This window comes from Cydia splendana, chromosome 8 (assembly GCF_910591565.1).
Source record: "Cydia splendana chromosome 8, ilCydSple1.2, whole genome shotgun sequence".
Taxonomy (NCBI): Eukaryota; Metazoa; Arthropoda; class Insecta; order Lepidoptera; family Tortricidae; genus Cydia; species Cydia splendana.
The window spans coordinates 16,344,527-16,361,862 of record NC_085967.1 but is presented as its reverse complement, the minus strand read 5'-3'; the positions used below and the strand labels follow the sequence as shown (position 1 = coordinate 16,361,862).

The window sequence follows — 17,336 nt, the reverse complement described above, 5'->3', positions numbered from 1 at the left end:
CACGGTCTATACATAAACGAAACAAATAAAACTCGTCGAGGTGTCAATTTTATTTTAGAATGAGAAAAACGTGAGCCTGCTGTTACTATGTTATCAATATCGGAGTAATAACACTTTGCTTATAGAAGATCGGAAGGAGTAGAATATTTTGTACTCGTTTCTGTATGAAAGTTATATTGTGATGGTAACTGGAACAGCGTTACCATTGCAGCGTTAGGGTAATATTCCATTTCTAAGGGTCTACCGCGAACCACGTTCGACCTGTTGCCTCTGTGTCGCACTTGTAAATTAGTACGTAAGTGTGACAGGGAGGCAACACGTCGAACGTGGTTCGCGGTAGGCCCTCTGACCGCAGCTGCACTACTAGTACTAAACGCGTCGGTGTTATTGTCAATTTCCATAGTAAAATGAATGGTAGTGCTGATGTCGTTAGAAACGGACTGTCACTGCAGCGTTACCACGGCCGATGTCACTGTCAAAATTCTTCATAAAATTACGAATTAAACGTTCTATTTGTAACCGCAATGCAATGTACAGTCAACTGTAAAAATATGGGTGCACAAATCATCTCAAAATGACCCATAGCTCTTATGTCAGCGAATTAAGAACTGGGACATATTTTTGAATAAGTTGGCGACACCCATATTTTTACAGTTGACTGTACCAAGAAAATTGACAGTGACATCGCCCGCGTCCACTCTGCAACAGTAAAATTACCAACCGAATGTAACTTTAAAAGTAGGAAATAGTTATTTGTCATTCTTAGGTAATTTTATTAGCCCAAGCGGACACTAAACACGCTATTACAGCTAGTTTTGGAAGTTTATTTTTCAACCGACGAAAAAAAAAAAAGGAGGAGGTTCTCAAGTCGACGCGTATATTTTTTTTTTTTTATGTATGGCCACGCATAACTTTTTACAGAGATGTTCGATTTTGATAATTATTTTTTTATTGGAAAGGGTAATGTACCTCAATAATTGCTGTTCCCAAAAGTGTACAATACAAAATTTCTTTTTTACATTGTCACGCGCAGCAATACGAGTATATCAATAATGAGAGCATGTACCTATATCTATATACATATAAAATGTGTAATAAAACTCAAGAGGGAAAGAGGTAGGTATTTAATATTAGGCGTTAATTATGAAGAAATGCCTCAAGAAGATATAAGCATTGTATTAAAAAAAGAGGCCTAGTGATATCAAATCTACCTGCCATGTTGTATATATCAACCACAGCTGTGCCCCTGTTTGTTTTTGTTTCATTTTTTTTATTATTATGAGAGTTATAGGAACATTAAAAAATTTGTATGAAATCTGTTTCACTCCCAACTTTGTACAAATTTAAAAATCGAAAAAAGTCAAACATAGGGCATCTCTATGGTTAATATACATCAAAATATGTTAAAACGTTTTCCATAATGTCAATATCCAGAGAGGAAAATGAAGATTACGTTTGTATGGAGAAGCGGCCGCAGTGTATCCTCGTAACTTAAGAGTCTTAAGGTTCCGTCACGCAGGCGCGTTTTCCGGGCGGGGCGTGAGCGCGGCGTGACGTTTATATGTAAAAGCGGCGTGCACATGTAAAAAAAATGCTGTACCGGGAGGTATAAAAGTAGATGAATAAATATCATAAGTTCTCAATAAATATACAAACAAGTTATGATACTTTTATTTTGAACAATTAAGTACCTAAAAACATATCCTGTGCGGATAGCAACATATCGGTGCTGCCGCGCTAATAAGCATAAGAGCAGTAACTCATTTTGAAATCTCTTTCAATTGTAGAACATATCGTACCAGTACAAAGTATACAATTGAATGACATTTCAAAAAGAGTTACTGCTCTTATGATAACGCGGCAGTTACGGACAGCAACATTTTCGTTACCATATTTATGAGCACAAGAGTTACTTACACATGACATGAGTTACAACAGTTTTTATACATTAAAACCATATCACAACCTCGTTTAAGTGCTACAACAAGATAGTAATGATCGTCTACTTTAATTTTTATTATTTTATCAGTTTGGAGTAAAATATGCACATTTAACAGTAACTATCCCGAGAGTATGACAGTTATTAAACCAAGAATCTCGACATACCCCCTTATTCATAAACGTTTACTAAAGTTGACAAGCCGATAATAATCGTTTGTCCCTTTCCGACGTATTGGTATGATGGAAAGGGACAAACGATTATTATCGGCTTGTCAACTTTAGTAAACGTTTATGAATAAGGGGGATAATTGTTACATTTCGAAAAGATTAACACGCAGTTAAGGTAGGTAATAAATAGCATTAAAAAAAACCGGGCAAGTGCGTGTCGGACTCGCGCACGAAGGGTTCCGTACCATAATGCAAAAAAAAACAAAAAAAAAGCAAAAAAAAAAACGGTCACCCATCCAAATACTGACCACTCCCGACGTTGCTTAACTTTGGTCAAAAATCACGTTTGTTGTATGGGAGCCCTATTTAAATCTTTATTTTATTCTGTTTTTAGTATTTGTTGTTATAGCGGCAACAGAAATACATCATCTGTGAAAATTTCAACTGTCTAGCTATCACGGTTCGTGAGATACAGCCTGGTGACAGACGGACGGACGGACGGACGGACGGACGGACGGACGGACGGACAGCGAAGTCTTAGTAATAGGGTCCCGTTTTACCCTTTGGGTACGGAACCCTAAAAATGATAACTTTAATAAAAAATAAGGTTATTATATGATCTTAACACGTATCAGTTAACCTTTAAACTCATTTCGTAGATAAGACAACAGTTTCGTGGTATCTTAAGCTTATATACGCAAACAACTTAATTATTTACATTTATTGGGTTATTATATTTAATGATGCACATGGCAAGTACAAATTTCACTCAAAACATTATACATAAACGTAGTAAATTACACAGCAATGAACAGTGACATCCACCACGGTGGATTATGTAGAATCTGCTTCAATCTTTGTCTTTCCGGTAATATAGTATTATCAGACTTAGCGGGCTCAGGCATTTTTGAGTAACGCAGCAAGGTGTTACAATCCACACTATTACTAGTAAGGAGATCTCTAGTTCTGACCTCCACTTCGCATTTCATATTCGATGGGTTTATAGGAGGTCCCTTCACTTTAAGGGGATCCGTCGCGTTGACAGTGAATGTGCAAGTCGTAGAGTTGATCATTGTCACGTTCGATGACACGGTTGCATTTACTGAGGTCGTATTCACAGGTGCAGTGCTGTTCACCATAGTAGAGTTCGTCACACACGTTGTAGAATTAACTTGACTTTGAGGCATTTTAACCAGCTTACCCTCATTAGTGAATGTCGAGACGATTTCGCAAGGTATTTTCAATGTCTCAACTCTTCCGTTTTCAGTGATTTTCATAGTGCAGACAGCCGCGTTCTGAGGGGAGTAATTACTATTCATTGAGTCGGAGTTGTAACGGCGTCTATAATAGTCATCATGGTAATAATGGTCATCGTGATAATGGCTTTGGGAGCGTCCCAGGTTGTACAACGCTAAACCCGTCAAAATATCTCCGTAGCGGCTGCCGGAATTTCTATATTCAGTCACATACACGTACTGCGGAGATGAGTAATAGGGGTGAGAAGTATGGTATACATTGGGAGTATGATAATTATTAGTGATGTGATTATTCACAACGTGATTTCCTGTATGATGAGGTGTAGCGTAGTTATTACCGTACTTGTTGTTGGTTTGTTTGTTTGATGAGGATCCCCACCAAGACCAACTAGAACCCGAAGACGAAGAGCTTCCAGATCCTGAGCCTGACAGGCCCGTCGACGACGACGGGTAGCTCGGCTTTTGTCCACTTCCATATCCAGACAGTCCTCCTGATGAGGACGGGTAGCTGGGTTTGGACCCGGATCCATAACCGGAGAGGCCGCCAGACGATGGGTAACTAGGTTTGGAGTTCCATGACGACCAACTGTTACTTCCCGATAGGCCTGAAGATGAGGACGGGTAGCTGGGTTTAGACCCAGATCCATAACCGGAGAGGCCGCCAGACGATGGGTAACTCGGTTTGGAGTACGATGACGACCAACTTGACCCGGAACTTGAAGACGATCCTCCTCTCCCCCAACTTGAGGAGCCTCCTCCCCTGCTGCCTCCTCCTCTGCTGCCGCCTCCTCTGCTACTGCCTCCTCTTCCGGGCGTGCCCGCAACACTCTCAAAATAACACGCGAACGATATAGAGAGCACTAGGCACAACAGAAATATTCTGTTGGCCATGACTGACCGCTAAATTAAAACGTATGTGCTGTTCTAATTAAAAGTAAGTAAATATTGTGCGCGCGCGTCCAGCCACTTGCCCGGGTTTGTTATTATGTTATTATCACTAACATGTTTACATGTAGCAACATGGCCAGCTATTCTGGGAACGGGACCGTGCGTTTCATTCCATCTCGCTTACACACGTATCATTTGTTATCTGTGCGTGTTCAATTTTGAATTATAATTTATTCCGTTTAGAAGCGTTTTTAGTTTGAAGTATGGAATGGCTGACTCACTGGCATCCCAAAATGCAATGCGGGCTTTCCTGTTTTCAAGAGCTGCATGCGTAGATGGGATTTCCCAAATATAAACATACTAAAACCTACATAATCGAACACAAAAGTATGCGTAATTATACTAAAGTGTAGAGGTCTGAAGCAGAAAAAAAAAGGCTCTGGTCTTTGTATAACTACTTATATACGGCGTTTTTACAAATAAAAACAGTTTTTTCTTTGTCTTCTAAGCAAAGGTGCTCTCGACTTACTTATTGTTTTATAAGAATAAGGTGTAGGGATCCCACCTTAGGTACACCTTATTCTTATAAAACAATAAGTACCTAAGTTAAGTAAGTAAGTAAACACTTTATTGTACGAAAAAGAGGAATAAAGGTCCATCAGATAGAACATAAATGTAGTACAAGGGCGAACTTATCGATAAGTAGGTACCTGCAGTATTTTATTACACGCCAAAACATCAATGAGATACACAATAAGCGGTAGGTAATATCGCTAAAGAGGGATCACTTCCATTCCATACTAATCTTTGGGAAGAGGAGATAATATATTCGTAGAAAAAATAACATATCAAGGAAAGAGATGCAAAAAGCGCAACATTATAATAAATCATAGACTTTAATGGCGGGATAATTTATTTTACTTTCGTGGCCTCAACGAACCAAACCTAGATTAGGCGTGGCTCTCGGCGTGATTTAACGATTATTTGTATTATTACATGATTATTACCGATTCAAAAGAATAGTACATTTCGATACTAGTGCGGAAAGTATGTCATTACTGCATGAGTACCGAGATATCTTGCCACGAGCCGTAGGCGAGTGGCAAGACTCGGGACGAGTTGATTATAAAAATATTAGCATTTTAGGTCTTACTAATAGTTCTGCTGCCAGAGTGCAGCACTAGCGCTTATAGTAAACCATAGAGTAACTTATACATACTGTGCCTTAAACAGTTTTTTGACAAGTTTTAATATGACATTAACGCATCAAGGCGGTTAGAGGGCCTATATCGGGAAACGTAAAAATCGTAATTTCGCTATCTGCCTCTTTATCGATCGAATATGCAAGAGTGATAGAGAGGTTAGATAATTAAATTTCGATTTTCTTGTTTCGTGGTAGACCATCCGACTGTGGTAGTGGCGCCCCCTACGCAGAGTTTCACATAGTTAATACAAAGTACAGTTCGATTGATTGATAATTGAAGTCAATTGATTACTATTCAATTGAACGGCATCCTAGCCTAGTCGGTAGTGACCCTGCCTACTAAGCAGGAGGTCCCGGGTTCGAATCCTGGTAAGGGCATTTATTTGTGTGTTCATTACAAATATTTGTTTTTGAGTTATGGATGTTTTCTATGTATATAAGTATTTGTATGTATGTGTATATTATATATATCGTCGTCTAGTACCCACAATACAAGCCTTATTGAGTTTACTGTGGGACTAGGCCGATCTGTTTAAAATTGTCCAATAATATTTATTATACCTTAAGAAGGTATACATTTAAATACAATTACGTGTAAAAAAAAACAACAGTATACAAAATTAAACATATTTTTATTATTATTATGCAGTGAACCTGTATCAATAACGAAGGTAAAATTACGATTATATACACGTGCATTCAATGTAATCATACAGCCAGGAACAGAGATAACCACCAGGGCGGATGTTCCAACATTTCTTTTAGTTCCGATCTAGGGGGCATAATAATAGCATCCTTATTTTGAGGCACCGGCATCTTCGCATATTTCAACAGAACTTCACAATCGACTTCATTGCTAATCACTTCTTGACGAGTCCAGATCTCAACCGTACAGTTCATAACATTCGCGTCCAACGGTGAACCTGTCACTGACAAAGGATCAATCGATTCTATAGTAGATTTACAAACCATATTGATTTTTGGCGACTCTGTATTAATGGATTCAGACGTGTTTACATTACTATCATTTTCCACAGAGTCTAATGACGTTAAATTAGCCACTGATGAATTAACACACACAGTTGTCGTCGTGTTACTTGCATAAGGTAATTTACGATTGCCGTCTGCAAATGTTGTCACTATAGCACAAGGAATCTTTAAAACTTCCTCTTTTTCGTCCTCTGTAACTCTCATAAGACAAGTCGCCTCATCTTTATCTTCATTAGCCTTTTCTTCAGCTGAAGTTGAAGTAACAGCATGATCCGCGTTGCTTGAAGCCGAGGAGTTACTGCGTCTATAGTAGCTGTCGTGATAGTAATGGTGGTAACTGACGTGTGAGCGGCCCATATTATACATTGTTAAGCCAATCAGGAGATTGTTAAATCGGCTACTTGACTGTCTATATTGATTCACGTACACGTACTGTGGCACCGTGTAATAGGAGGGCACTCTCGGTACAGGAAACCTGTACGATCCGTATCTTTGTCCATATTTAAAACCGGGTTGCTTGATTAGTCCGGAGAGTCCGTTTGAAGAAGGGTAGCCATGCGAGCCTCCTGAACCAAACCCAGAATATCCGGTAGACGCTGGATAAGTGTGTCGGGAAGAACTTTTTCCCCAAATGCTGCCAAATATACCGCCTCCTCCACGTCCACCGCGACCGCCACCACCTCGTCCGCCTCCTTTACAATGTACATATGTAATACAAACGAACACGAAGTATAACAATAACAAACGTTTCATAATAACACGTTTATAAGGAGACGTGGTTCGTCTCCTTTGGCCCGGACGCGTCTGCGTTGGAGTCCGGGTCGTAAAGGGGGCCCGATTATCGACTAAGTGTCACGTGCATAAATGTTTCGTGCGCGTAGCAATCACCTGTTGACTATGATGGACAGTCGACTATTCTAATAGAGATTGGAAATTTAGTTACTCAATAAGCATTTTTAGAGATTACGAAAGCTTGATGTGAAATTTTAACAGGTAAAGACTGTATCGTTAAGTATAGGGACAGATAAAACCTGGTCTAACTGTTGGCATGTGTATTATTTTGTATTACTATGTTCTAAGAGTTTGATCTGAGGGTATTTTTAAGCTATAGCTGATTTAAGAATTAGAATTTTATGATGCTTTTAATACCGTATAGCAAATATAGTCCGGACAAGCCTATCGAGCTGAATTTGAGACTATTTCACCGACTCTTTGGTACGATTTAAAGTAACAACAGGTTAATAGGCTGCCAAAACATGTTATCTAAGTGTCCTCTTCATGATTGTTCAATTGAGCAGCTGCGGAATAAATGTGGTGAATTTTTATTTTTACATAAAAACGATTTTTTACCCCACGTTTTGTAATCCCTTCAATTTCTGATGCAAGCGTAATGACGGAGACAGCTAGAAGAATAAGCTAAAAACCAAAGCCTAAACGGACATTCATGGCGTTGATCCATCGCTAGAGCGGGTCGATAGAAACGCTCCATGATAGTTATATATTAGATGTCAAAGTCATAGTTGTCGTAAGTAACATGCCATATTCTCTATAAAGGCCACCATGCACAGATTTTAAACTTTTTTTTAACGAAAAGAAATGCTTAGACTATGTCCAGATGTTTCGCTATACAAATCATATGTAATTGCAAATTTTCTTCTAGTATTTGTCAGCAGTCGTTATTGTTACTCGAGAGGATTGGGTAAATTTCTTCCAAACCATATGCTTTACGTCGAGCTCCCAGGTCGAAATGTGTACCTTATTAAAGCACCAAACCAAAAAAAACGGCTAAGTAAAGTTGTCCCCATAATTAATGATACAGTCTTTATGAACCTAAATATGTAGTAGGTACCTACTTAAGATGCATTATGAGTGTCAAGCTTAGAGTGTCAAGGGTCAAAATATAATTAGTTAATGATTGCGAGTGATCAGATCAATTTTTATTTGAAAATATTTATCAAGCCTAGTTGGGCACGGATCTGAAAAGAAAGAATTAATATCTTTATTAAAAAAAACTCAAGAGCAAAAGACTTTCTTACAAAGCGGACAGTTATCTTTTCGGCCGAATTATTCTTTTTGTGACATTTTAAGTTATAGTAGAAAAATAATCTGGATGAAGATTTATGAAATTACAGATAAGAATTTATTTCGAAGAAATACAAAAGTCAGCGAACAACAAGGTAGGGGGTTTTATGAGTTAATGCGTCCGTCCGCTGGTAATAATCAGCTATAATTAGTTGCGCCTTATGTTTTTGTCGCGCAATGTTACCCTACACTAGAGTCTGTGCGGAAAGAGGAGAGTCATAGAATGTATTAGTTCCCATATATTCCCATTATATTCCACTACTCTTATCTTTCCGCACAGACTCTACAGGCTTTTCGAATGTATGAATTTGCACTCGCATAAATATCGAACTTTGCTCTAAAGAGAGCCAAAAGTGGCAAAAAAACTGTTTCAAGGGTGTCTGCCGTTCCTCAAGCAACATACTTCGATCACGAAGCTCCAATTTACATCTTCCTAACCATTTTATGAACTCGCCCAGAATAGTTATTTGTACAACAAGAGATCACAGTTTGATATTTCTTCGAGTGCTTATTTTGAGTCCCGTGCAAGCGAAAGATTCTATAATAGATTCACGAGCGTAGCGAGTGAATCTAATTTAGAATCTTGAGCGTAGTAAGGGATTCAAAAGCGCACGAGATGTAAATAACTTTGATCTCGTGTAGTACACAAAATTTTTCACCCTAAGCAGTGAGAACATGTAGAGGGATAGAGATAATAGAACCCAAGTATATCGAACTTGTATTAGACCCCGCATGTTGAAATGACATTTGACTATAAAGGTCACTTGAATGTCATTTTGTCTCACTCAGTGAGCAAAATCGCATTTTGCTCACTGTTTTTAAGAAGCAAAGTACCCTTGTTCGAGCTGCTGAGGTGAAAAGATAATTGTGACTTGTTTGGCCGAAACTTGTTCTCGGATCTATAAAAAGCAGGGTGTAGGTATGGATTAAATTGGAAGACGTTGTTGATGATATCATGATGTTTATTATGTAAATACCTACATGCAATACTAGCGTATTGTTTTTATAATATTATATACTAATTCAGCCTATATACGTCCCACTGCTGGGCACAGGCCTACTCTCACTCGCGAGAGGGCTTGGGCTATCGTCCCCACGCTGGCCCAATGCAGATTCGGGACTTCACATACACCTTTGAATTTCTTCGCAGATGTATGCAGATTTCCTCGCGATGTTTTCCTTCACCGAAAAGCAAGTGTTAAATATCAAACGATATTCCGTACATAAGTTCCAAAAAATTCATTGGGACGAACCAGGATTTGAACCCGCGACCTCCGGATTGAAAGTCGGACGTCATATCCACTCAGCCACCACCGCTTATAAATATTATAATAAACTTACAAAATCAGCCTCTTATATTTCAGTTGAAGGAAAACAGTATACTTAATAATGCAACATCTCCATTTTGAGAGTTATTTACATTACATGAAGGTACGTATTTACATGTGTGCACATAAAATTGTTACGCACGTTATGCATACTTCAAAGAATAAACAAAATATCAAATTCTACAAATTCAAGTATTGTTATAAATGCAAAAGTTCCTTGTATACTGTTATCATGGTATAATAATATACTCCGCCTGGTACTCTATTCCGAGATTCGCGTATGACCTAACTGACACGGGCCTACGTCATCATGCTGTTTACAGGTTCTCAAACTTTAAAATGTGGGAGAATTTTAACCAACGGTGAAAATTATTTTAACGGCATTAATTTTAAGTTATTAATGTAGAAACATAGTAAAATAAAACAAATCTAATGTATTAAATTAAACTTTATTTATCTATACAAGACAAACGTTTGAAAAACTAATTCACAGTTACACATTAATTACCAAGCTTACGGCGTGAAAAGTTTGGAAAACACTGCGACTGCTGACACTGAGCGAGAAGGAAATAACAATTAACACGCGTTCGACAAGGATGACGGTCAGGGCATGAAGTTATCTAGATCCGAATTGTCAAATGTCCACAGCGCTATCCTGTGTTGCCAGTAGTATAAACAGAATTACCCGAAAGTCTGAAATTTCTTTCGTGAATCGGAAGATATTGCTAACGAGTAATTAAAAATGACGTGTTATTGTAAAATTTAAGCTAAAATACATATAAATGAAAATTATAAAATTATAAAGAAATATTTTAACTTATTAACCATAGGTATAATGTACCCATGTAACATGTTATGTTGAAATAAAGTGGCAATGTTATTGTGACGTAATCGCGTGTCACTCTGGGAATGGAAGACCATGTTTTATTAGACCATGTAGAAGACCATGTTTTATTAGACCATGTACTGTTATAATATTATACTACCTACATAAAAATTCCGACAACTTGCATTTAAATTCAATTGCAGCAAGTATATTAGTTTTACATTTGACCTCAATTTATATATTCACTCGTCTCGTCACTTATAAAATTGTTATCAAACACAACATAATTATGATATACCTGTATATTTTAATATTGCTCTTATCTTAAAAAGTTTATATAAAAAGTTGACCTCTAAAATTATTTAAAAAACATAAGTAAGCTACCTAAGGTTAACTTTGACGGTCGAATGACGTTCGAATGCATGATAAAGACCGAATGTCCCGATACATCGACGAATGAACCGAATGTGTTAAGAAGCTGATGGAAAATTACACTGCGATTAAAAGAGACGCCCACCATGGTGGCTTATTCAGCATAGTCTTCAGCGCTTCCCTCGATGGCAATACATTGGTAGATTTGTCTTCAGGAACCGCCATTTTTGCATATTTCAGAAGAGTGTTACAATCCACAGAGTTCTGTATCACGTTTTGTTTAGTTATGATTTCTACTGAGCATTCCATGTTTGTTGCCTCTGCTATTGGCGCTCCGGTTACTGACAAAGGATCCTTTATATCCACCGTTTGATTAACACAAGGGTTAACGACCGTGTTATTTACAGAAGTCGAATTGATATCAATAGACTCCATGGTCATATTCATATTTACTGCACTGGTACAGTTACTAATTCCGGTTGTTTCCTTGGCAGCATCGTTTGACGTATGATTTCCATTGTCGAATGTTGACACTATAGCACATGGAATCGATAACACTTCTAATTTTCCGTTTTTCTGAATCTTCAACACGCATTTGGCTTCATCATTAGTTCCAGCGGCATTATTATTTTGCCATTCCGATCCGGTATTCGAATGATGATTGTAGTATCCTCCAGAACTGCCGCTCCTCTGGTAGCCATCGTTGTAATAATGGTTATCATAATGATGAGAGCGTCCCAAGTTGTACATCGTGAGCCCAGTCAAAAGATTGCTGTACGGGCTTTGAGTTTCCCGATAGCTTGTAACGTAAACATACTGCGGCGCCGTGTAGTAGGTGGGTCGACTTGGTCTATAGTAGTGTGACGAGCTCCAGTATGAGCCTCCTGAACCAGATAATCCATGCGAATTCGGGTAAGTATGAGATCCACCCGATCCGTGGCCGGAATATCCTGTAGAAGCCGGGTAACTGTGGCTGCTGCTTCCTGAGCTTTTGGAGCCTCCTGAGGACCACCCAGAAAACCATCCTCCTCCACTACTATGGCTTCCATGACTTGAATGACTGCTGTGACCGGAACTGCTATGGCCATGACTCCCACCATGACCTCCTCCTCCGTGCCCACCCTTACATTCTATTAGATTCACTGTTAACACCACAAGCACAAAACATAGGCATAATTTTGCGTGATTCATTTGTTATCCCAGACCGAGGCGTCTGGCGATCCTGAGTGCCGAATCGCGTGTAATGCGCATACAGCCCGGTGCGACCATTTAAAACTTGTTGATTATTATGAGCTTTGGTCGCTGTGTGCGTGTAAATGTAATATAGTGTTTGTGGAATCTCCATGTAATAAAAACGTCTGCAAAAACAGGACCCTGTGATCCATATATAGTATATACCTATACAACGGTACACTGTATTAAGTATAGTTATACCAAGTTATACCTAACAGGAAAACGCTATAGCTAAGCAACTTTGTTTCAATTCATATATGTACTTACAAATAACATATTTCTTGTAAATGAATGCTCAATTTTATAGATTAATAATTTAATATTATGTATTTGCTTTATTCATTTATTGGTCTACATAAATTACGTAATACCTAGAGTCTGGCTACTGAAATTGTACACAAATGTTTGGCGGGAAATTCAAAAAATCTTGAGCTGGTCACACTTTGTGTTGTAGGAATTATAGTTTTGATACTACAAAATATTTTTGATTTTTTGTGCACACGTAAAGTACCTAAGGATATAAGTTAAATATACGTTGACGTGCACTCAAAATCAGCTCACATAATTTCTACTACTATCTAAAGTACAGTCAACGACAAACACATATGTTAACACTTTCTCACCATATACCATTATAACAAGGCGAAAAATTAAATGTAGTGTAAATAAGACCTTGCTCGATAATACCGTAATATTAATCCAACACCAAAAAGAAAATACATAAGTACTATGCCAAATATGCTTAATGCTAAGTATCAAAATATTTATAGAGCACCAACCTCCTAATTTGTTTAGGAGTTGTAAACATTGCAGTTTTTCGTTATACAACGCTACACGTCGATTTCGCACATTGTCGTAATTATTTACGAGCTTAAATAATAGTTTGCGAACCTCACTCAGTATAGACATTATTAATATTATTTAGAATAAACCCCTTATAAACCGCAAACAATTTGAATGAATGACATAAATTGACAACTGACTTTTAGTTTTTTTTTTAATCATAGACAATTGGTGATACAACAACGAAATATCTGTCAACAATTTTTTGATTATAATATCGATTAGCTTATTTAAAACCACATTAGAGATAACAATCGGTACACTAGTTAAGAACAAATTAACAAATTACGATTCATTACATGGGAGCAGCCTGTGTGTAATTAAAAACAATTGTCACTAGCCAATGACTGATACAGTATGCTACTATTTATATAGAAACATTTGGATGAGTGTTGTCTGTATTGTTTTTGTTCTAAGGAACTATAAGATTTACCTTCTAAGTGAGTGTGACGGCTGGTAACCACATTTATGGCTCCTCTACACGAATGGCCAACGCCGGCCAATCCAAGGGACGCAGCCATGCGGTAGACTGAGATATCACTTGCTCCCTCTAATGCATAAATTCGTGTAGAGGAACCTTAACAAGGTGTTTTCCTATTTGTCCCCGCCGGTCTCAGATGGGAATAGGTGCATTCATATGAATCATTCCCATCTGTCTCGACAAATTGGAATACACCAGTTACAATAAACAAGTCAGTGCTCTCAGTAAACGGCTTGTGTTACCACCTTTGCACATAAAAGACGACCGGTCTGGCCGACCGACCCTGCCTATGAAGCCAATGGTCATGGGCTCATGGGACAATCCGGTAAGGGCATTTATTTGTGTGGTGAACACAGATATTTGTTCCTGAGTCAAGGTTTACCGGGATTCGAACCCAGGACTATCAGCTTCATAGGCAGGGCCGTTTTCTTTTGTCGGTTAGGTAGTGACCTAACCGACAAAAGAAAACGGTCGTACTTCTTGTCTCTCGGCTGTTGTACTGCGTACTGGGTGGTTGCCGTGTGCTATGATATCTATTCTATTTAACTTTAAAAATCTGAACTTGTTTGATAATCACTCCTAATGCATCTCGCTTGCACTTACGCATTGGTGTAGATGTACTAAGGTTAGGTAAGGGGTAACAGTTTAGCTAGGCAGAGGTAGAGGTATAGGATAGGTGTTAATGTTGTTGATGATCTAACTTAATTTTCCAAGCGCCTTAGTCTGCTTGGCTTTTATCCACAAAAAAACTGGTTTCAAATGTACATCACAGCCGAATTCATTTATCATTTTTTTATATTCTTTCTATTTGTACAGTTTATCGATCTATGAAATCATTGCAACGTTTTCCCGCGCATCGTGACTATAACAATGCGTTGTAAATCACAATCCGACCATCGTCCAACCTGTAATCACCTCTCGCGACTGGCTGCAATTCCGCTTCTTTTAGTAACGCCACAAGACAGTCACGATCGCTTAGTCAACACCATCTCGCCGCCGCCGCGGCACATTAAAAATGTTAATAATTATAGTATTGGGTGCAATGTTGACTCAGGTGACATCTAATGAGAATGGAAAGGACGCGAAGCCTTACGTAGTCGTCCAAGTGCCAGTGGAAATGCCGAACAGGAACGACCGCTCTGAGCAATGCTGGATACGGGTCGAAGACGTCGAAGTGACTGCAATGATAACTGTATACTGTTTCATAGCTCATGATTTCCTCGAAAATTACATTTACGAGTACAATAAAAGGAAGATGGAAGAAGAAAGCTTCAATGACAGCCGATGGAATGAAGACCTGGTGACAGAAGACAAATGTTTTTCAACCAATCCTGAACCGTTTGGCAATGATCACAAAATGTCAACGCTATTGGACACAATAACGCACAAGAGAATCTATGTCAGTCAGTCAGCAGATTGCAAGCTAGTGATGTACAGTAGGGAAGGAACTACCAACTATAATGTGGACTGTCAAAAAATCTTATATTATTTCAATTGTAGAGCCAGTAGTTCCGCTACTGCGTTAAAAATAAACTTGATCTTGATGATTAGTGTATTTATTTGGTTAGTGAGCTGTTGAACAGTTTTTCAGCTATTAATGTGAATATAATTTTGCATGTAACAAGTTGTTTCAGTGCTCATAATAGTAAAGTGAGGTAAGAGTTGCATGATACACGACATTACAGCGAAGGTCGAGCTCGCGGTAATTACTTACTTCCCATTTGCAACACAGTGAATTGATATTAGATTTAATTAATCGCTATAATCATATTTAGAATCAATGGGAATAGTATTTCCAGCTATCCTTTCTTTTCCAATATATATGTTTCAAATTTCCAGGTCAGACCTAGTACCTTCAATAGTTTAGGCTGAGTATTGTCTATCAGTATTTGAATAACTCTACTGTTTTATAGATTAACCCCCTCATTCATCAAACTTAGCAAAACTTTATTATATTTTATCTAATTCTAACAAACACAAAAGTCAAAATGACAGATAGGGACTATCGATTAGTAGTTGACAGGGTTTATGATTTTTATGAAAATCAAGAACATGTCATGAAGACAGTACATTCCAATCATACAAAGATTTCACCACAGTAATAAAACTTTGAAAGAAGATGGTCACTTGATTCAGTTGTTATAAAATCCTATAAATACTAAAACAGTTTGACAGTTTCATTGCTATTATTGTAACAAGATAGTTCAATTATTATTATGGTTGACTGGTAGACAATGCCTTTAGGCATTAAGTCCGCCATTTGACCATTTTATTTGTATTTTGTGCAATAAAGTTTAAATAAATAAATTATTTGCCTACATCATTATACTGGCTGTATAGTTTAAAATATAGTAATCGTGATCGATCTCTTACAAATAAAACAAAGAGACAATCATAAGTACATACATCTACGAATGTGTATAAATAAATAAAAAATTAAAATAAATATAATTTATTTTCAGACAATAGTTATAGCATAGGTATGTCACGCATTTTAAGGGGTTTTTCATTTATAATGGCCTGTTAGCAATCGTTACAAAACTGACGGTCAATGTCAAACCCCATACATTTGTCAAGAATGTGTCGTTTAGACGTTAATAAAACACGACTTTGTCGCGCTCTAAAGTACAAATTAAAATTAAAATGCCCAACGTGTCATGTTTTGAATGACTTAAATGCTGTCAATAATACGATTTATGCATGGTCTAATAAAACATGGTCTTCCATTCCCAGAGTGACACGCGATTACGTCACAATAACATTGCCACTTTATTTCAACATAACATGTTACATGGGTACATTATACCTATGGTTAATAAGTTAAAATATTTCTTTATAATTTTATAATTTTCATTTATATGTATTTTAGCTTAAATTTTACAATAACACGTCATTTTTAATTACTCGTTAGCAATATCTTCCGATTCACGAAAAAAATTTCAGACTTTCGGGTAATTCTGTTTATACTACTGGCAACACAGGATAGCGCTGAGGACATTTGACAATTCGGATCTAGATAACTTCATGCCCTGACCGTCATCCTTGTCGAACGCGTGTTAATTGTTATTTCCTTCTCGCTCAGTGTCAGCAGTCGCAGAGTTTTCCAAACTTTTCACGTCGTAAGCTTGGTAATTAATGTTTTGTTACGAAAATGGTTGGCTGTTCTATTCGGAACTGTAAGAGTAGGAGTAAAAAGGGCAGTATAATCAGATTTTATACGTTTCCGAATAATGAATCCGTAGCCAATGAATGGCTTCGCTATTGTGGACTGAAAACAATATGTAAAAATGGTATGTATACGTAATTATCGACAATAATTACTATTAATGATAAAATTTTATGTTCTATGTTTGCTTGTTAACGCAAGCAGCCCCCCTAAGAAATTAAAACGAAAATTGCTTAAAGTGTCGAACACCGTTTATTGATTAACTGTGAATTAGTTTTTCAAACGTTTGTCTTGTATAGATAAATAAAGTTTAATTTAATACATTAGATTTGTTTTATTTTACTATGTTTCTACATGAATAACTTAAAATTAATGCCGTTAAAATAATTTTCACCGTTGGTTAAAATTCTCCCACATTTCAAAGTTTGAGAACCTGTAAACAGCATGATGACGTAGGCGCGTGTCAGTTAGGTCATACGCGAATCTCGGAATGGAGTACCAGGCGGAGTATATTATTATACCATGGATTTATGAACAAAACAGCTGTGTGGCCGTGTA

At 37.6% G+C, this 17,336-nt stretch overlaps 2 protein-coding genes across 2 annotated transcripts in view; both read right to left on the bottom strand.

The window, feature by feature from the left end:
- LOC134792917 (adenosine receptor A2b) overlaps positions 1-17,336 on the bottom strand; it is a 149,356-nt gene that overhangs the window by 23,310 nt on the left and 108,710 nt on the right. The gene's annotated exons all lie outside the window — the stretch shown is intronic.
- LOC134793057 (uncharacterized) lies at positions 1,110-12,303 on the bottom strand. The gene is made up of 5 exons (XM_063764580.1): positions 11,176-12,303; positions 7,025-7,139; positions 6,555-6,695; positions 6,172-6,386; positions 1,110-4,265 (listed from the first exon to the last, which is right to left on the bottom strand). Exons 1-5 carry the CDS (start codon positions 12,244-12,246, stop codon positions 2,907-2,909), a joined length of 2,901 nt encoding a protein of 966 aa, XP_063620650.1. The 5' UTR covers positions 12,247-12,303; the 3' UTR covers positions 1,110-2,906.

Bases quoted from the DNA above. Each gene is read 5' to 3' on its own strand.
- LOC134793057 (XM_063764580.1), bottom strand. From the start codon at position 12,246: ATGAATCACGCAAAATTATGCCTATGTTTTGTGCTTGTGGTGTTAACA. The intron at 6,696-7,024 runs GTTTGGTTCAGG...CTTCAACTTCAG, and splicing joins GCGTCTACCGGATATTCTGG to CTGAAGAAAAGGCTAATGAA. The intron at 6,387-6,554 runs GTAACACGACGA...ATCCTTTGTCAG, and splicing joins TCGTAAATTACCTTATGCAA to TGACAGGTTCACCGTTGGAC.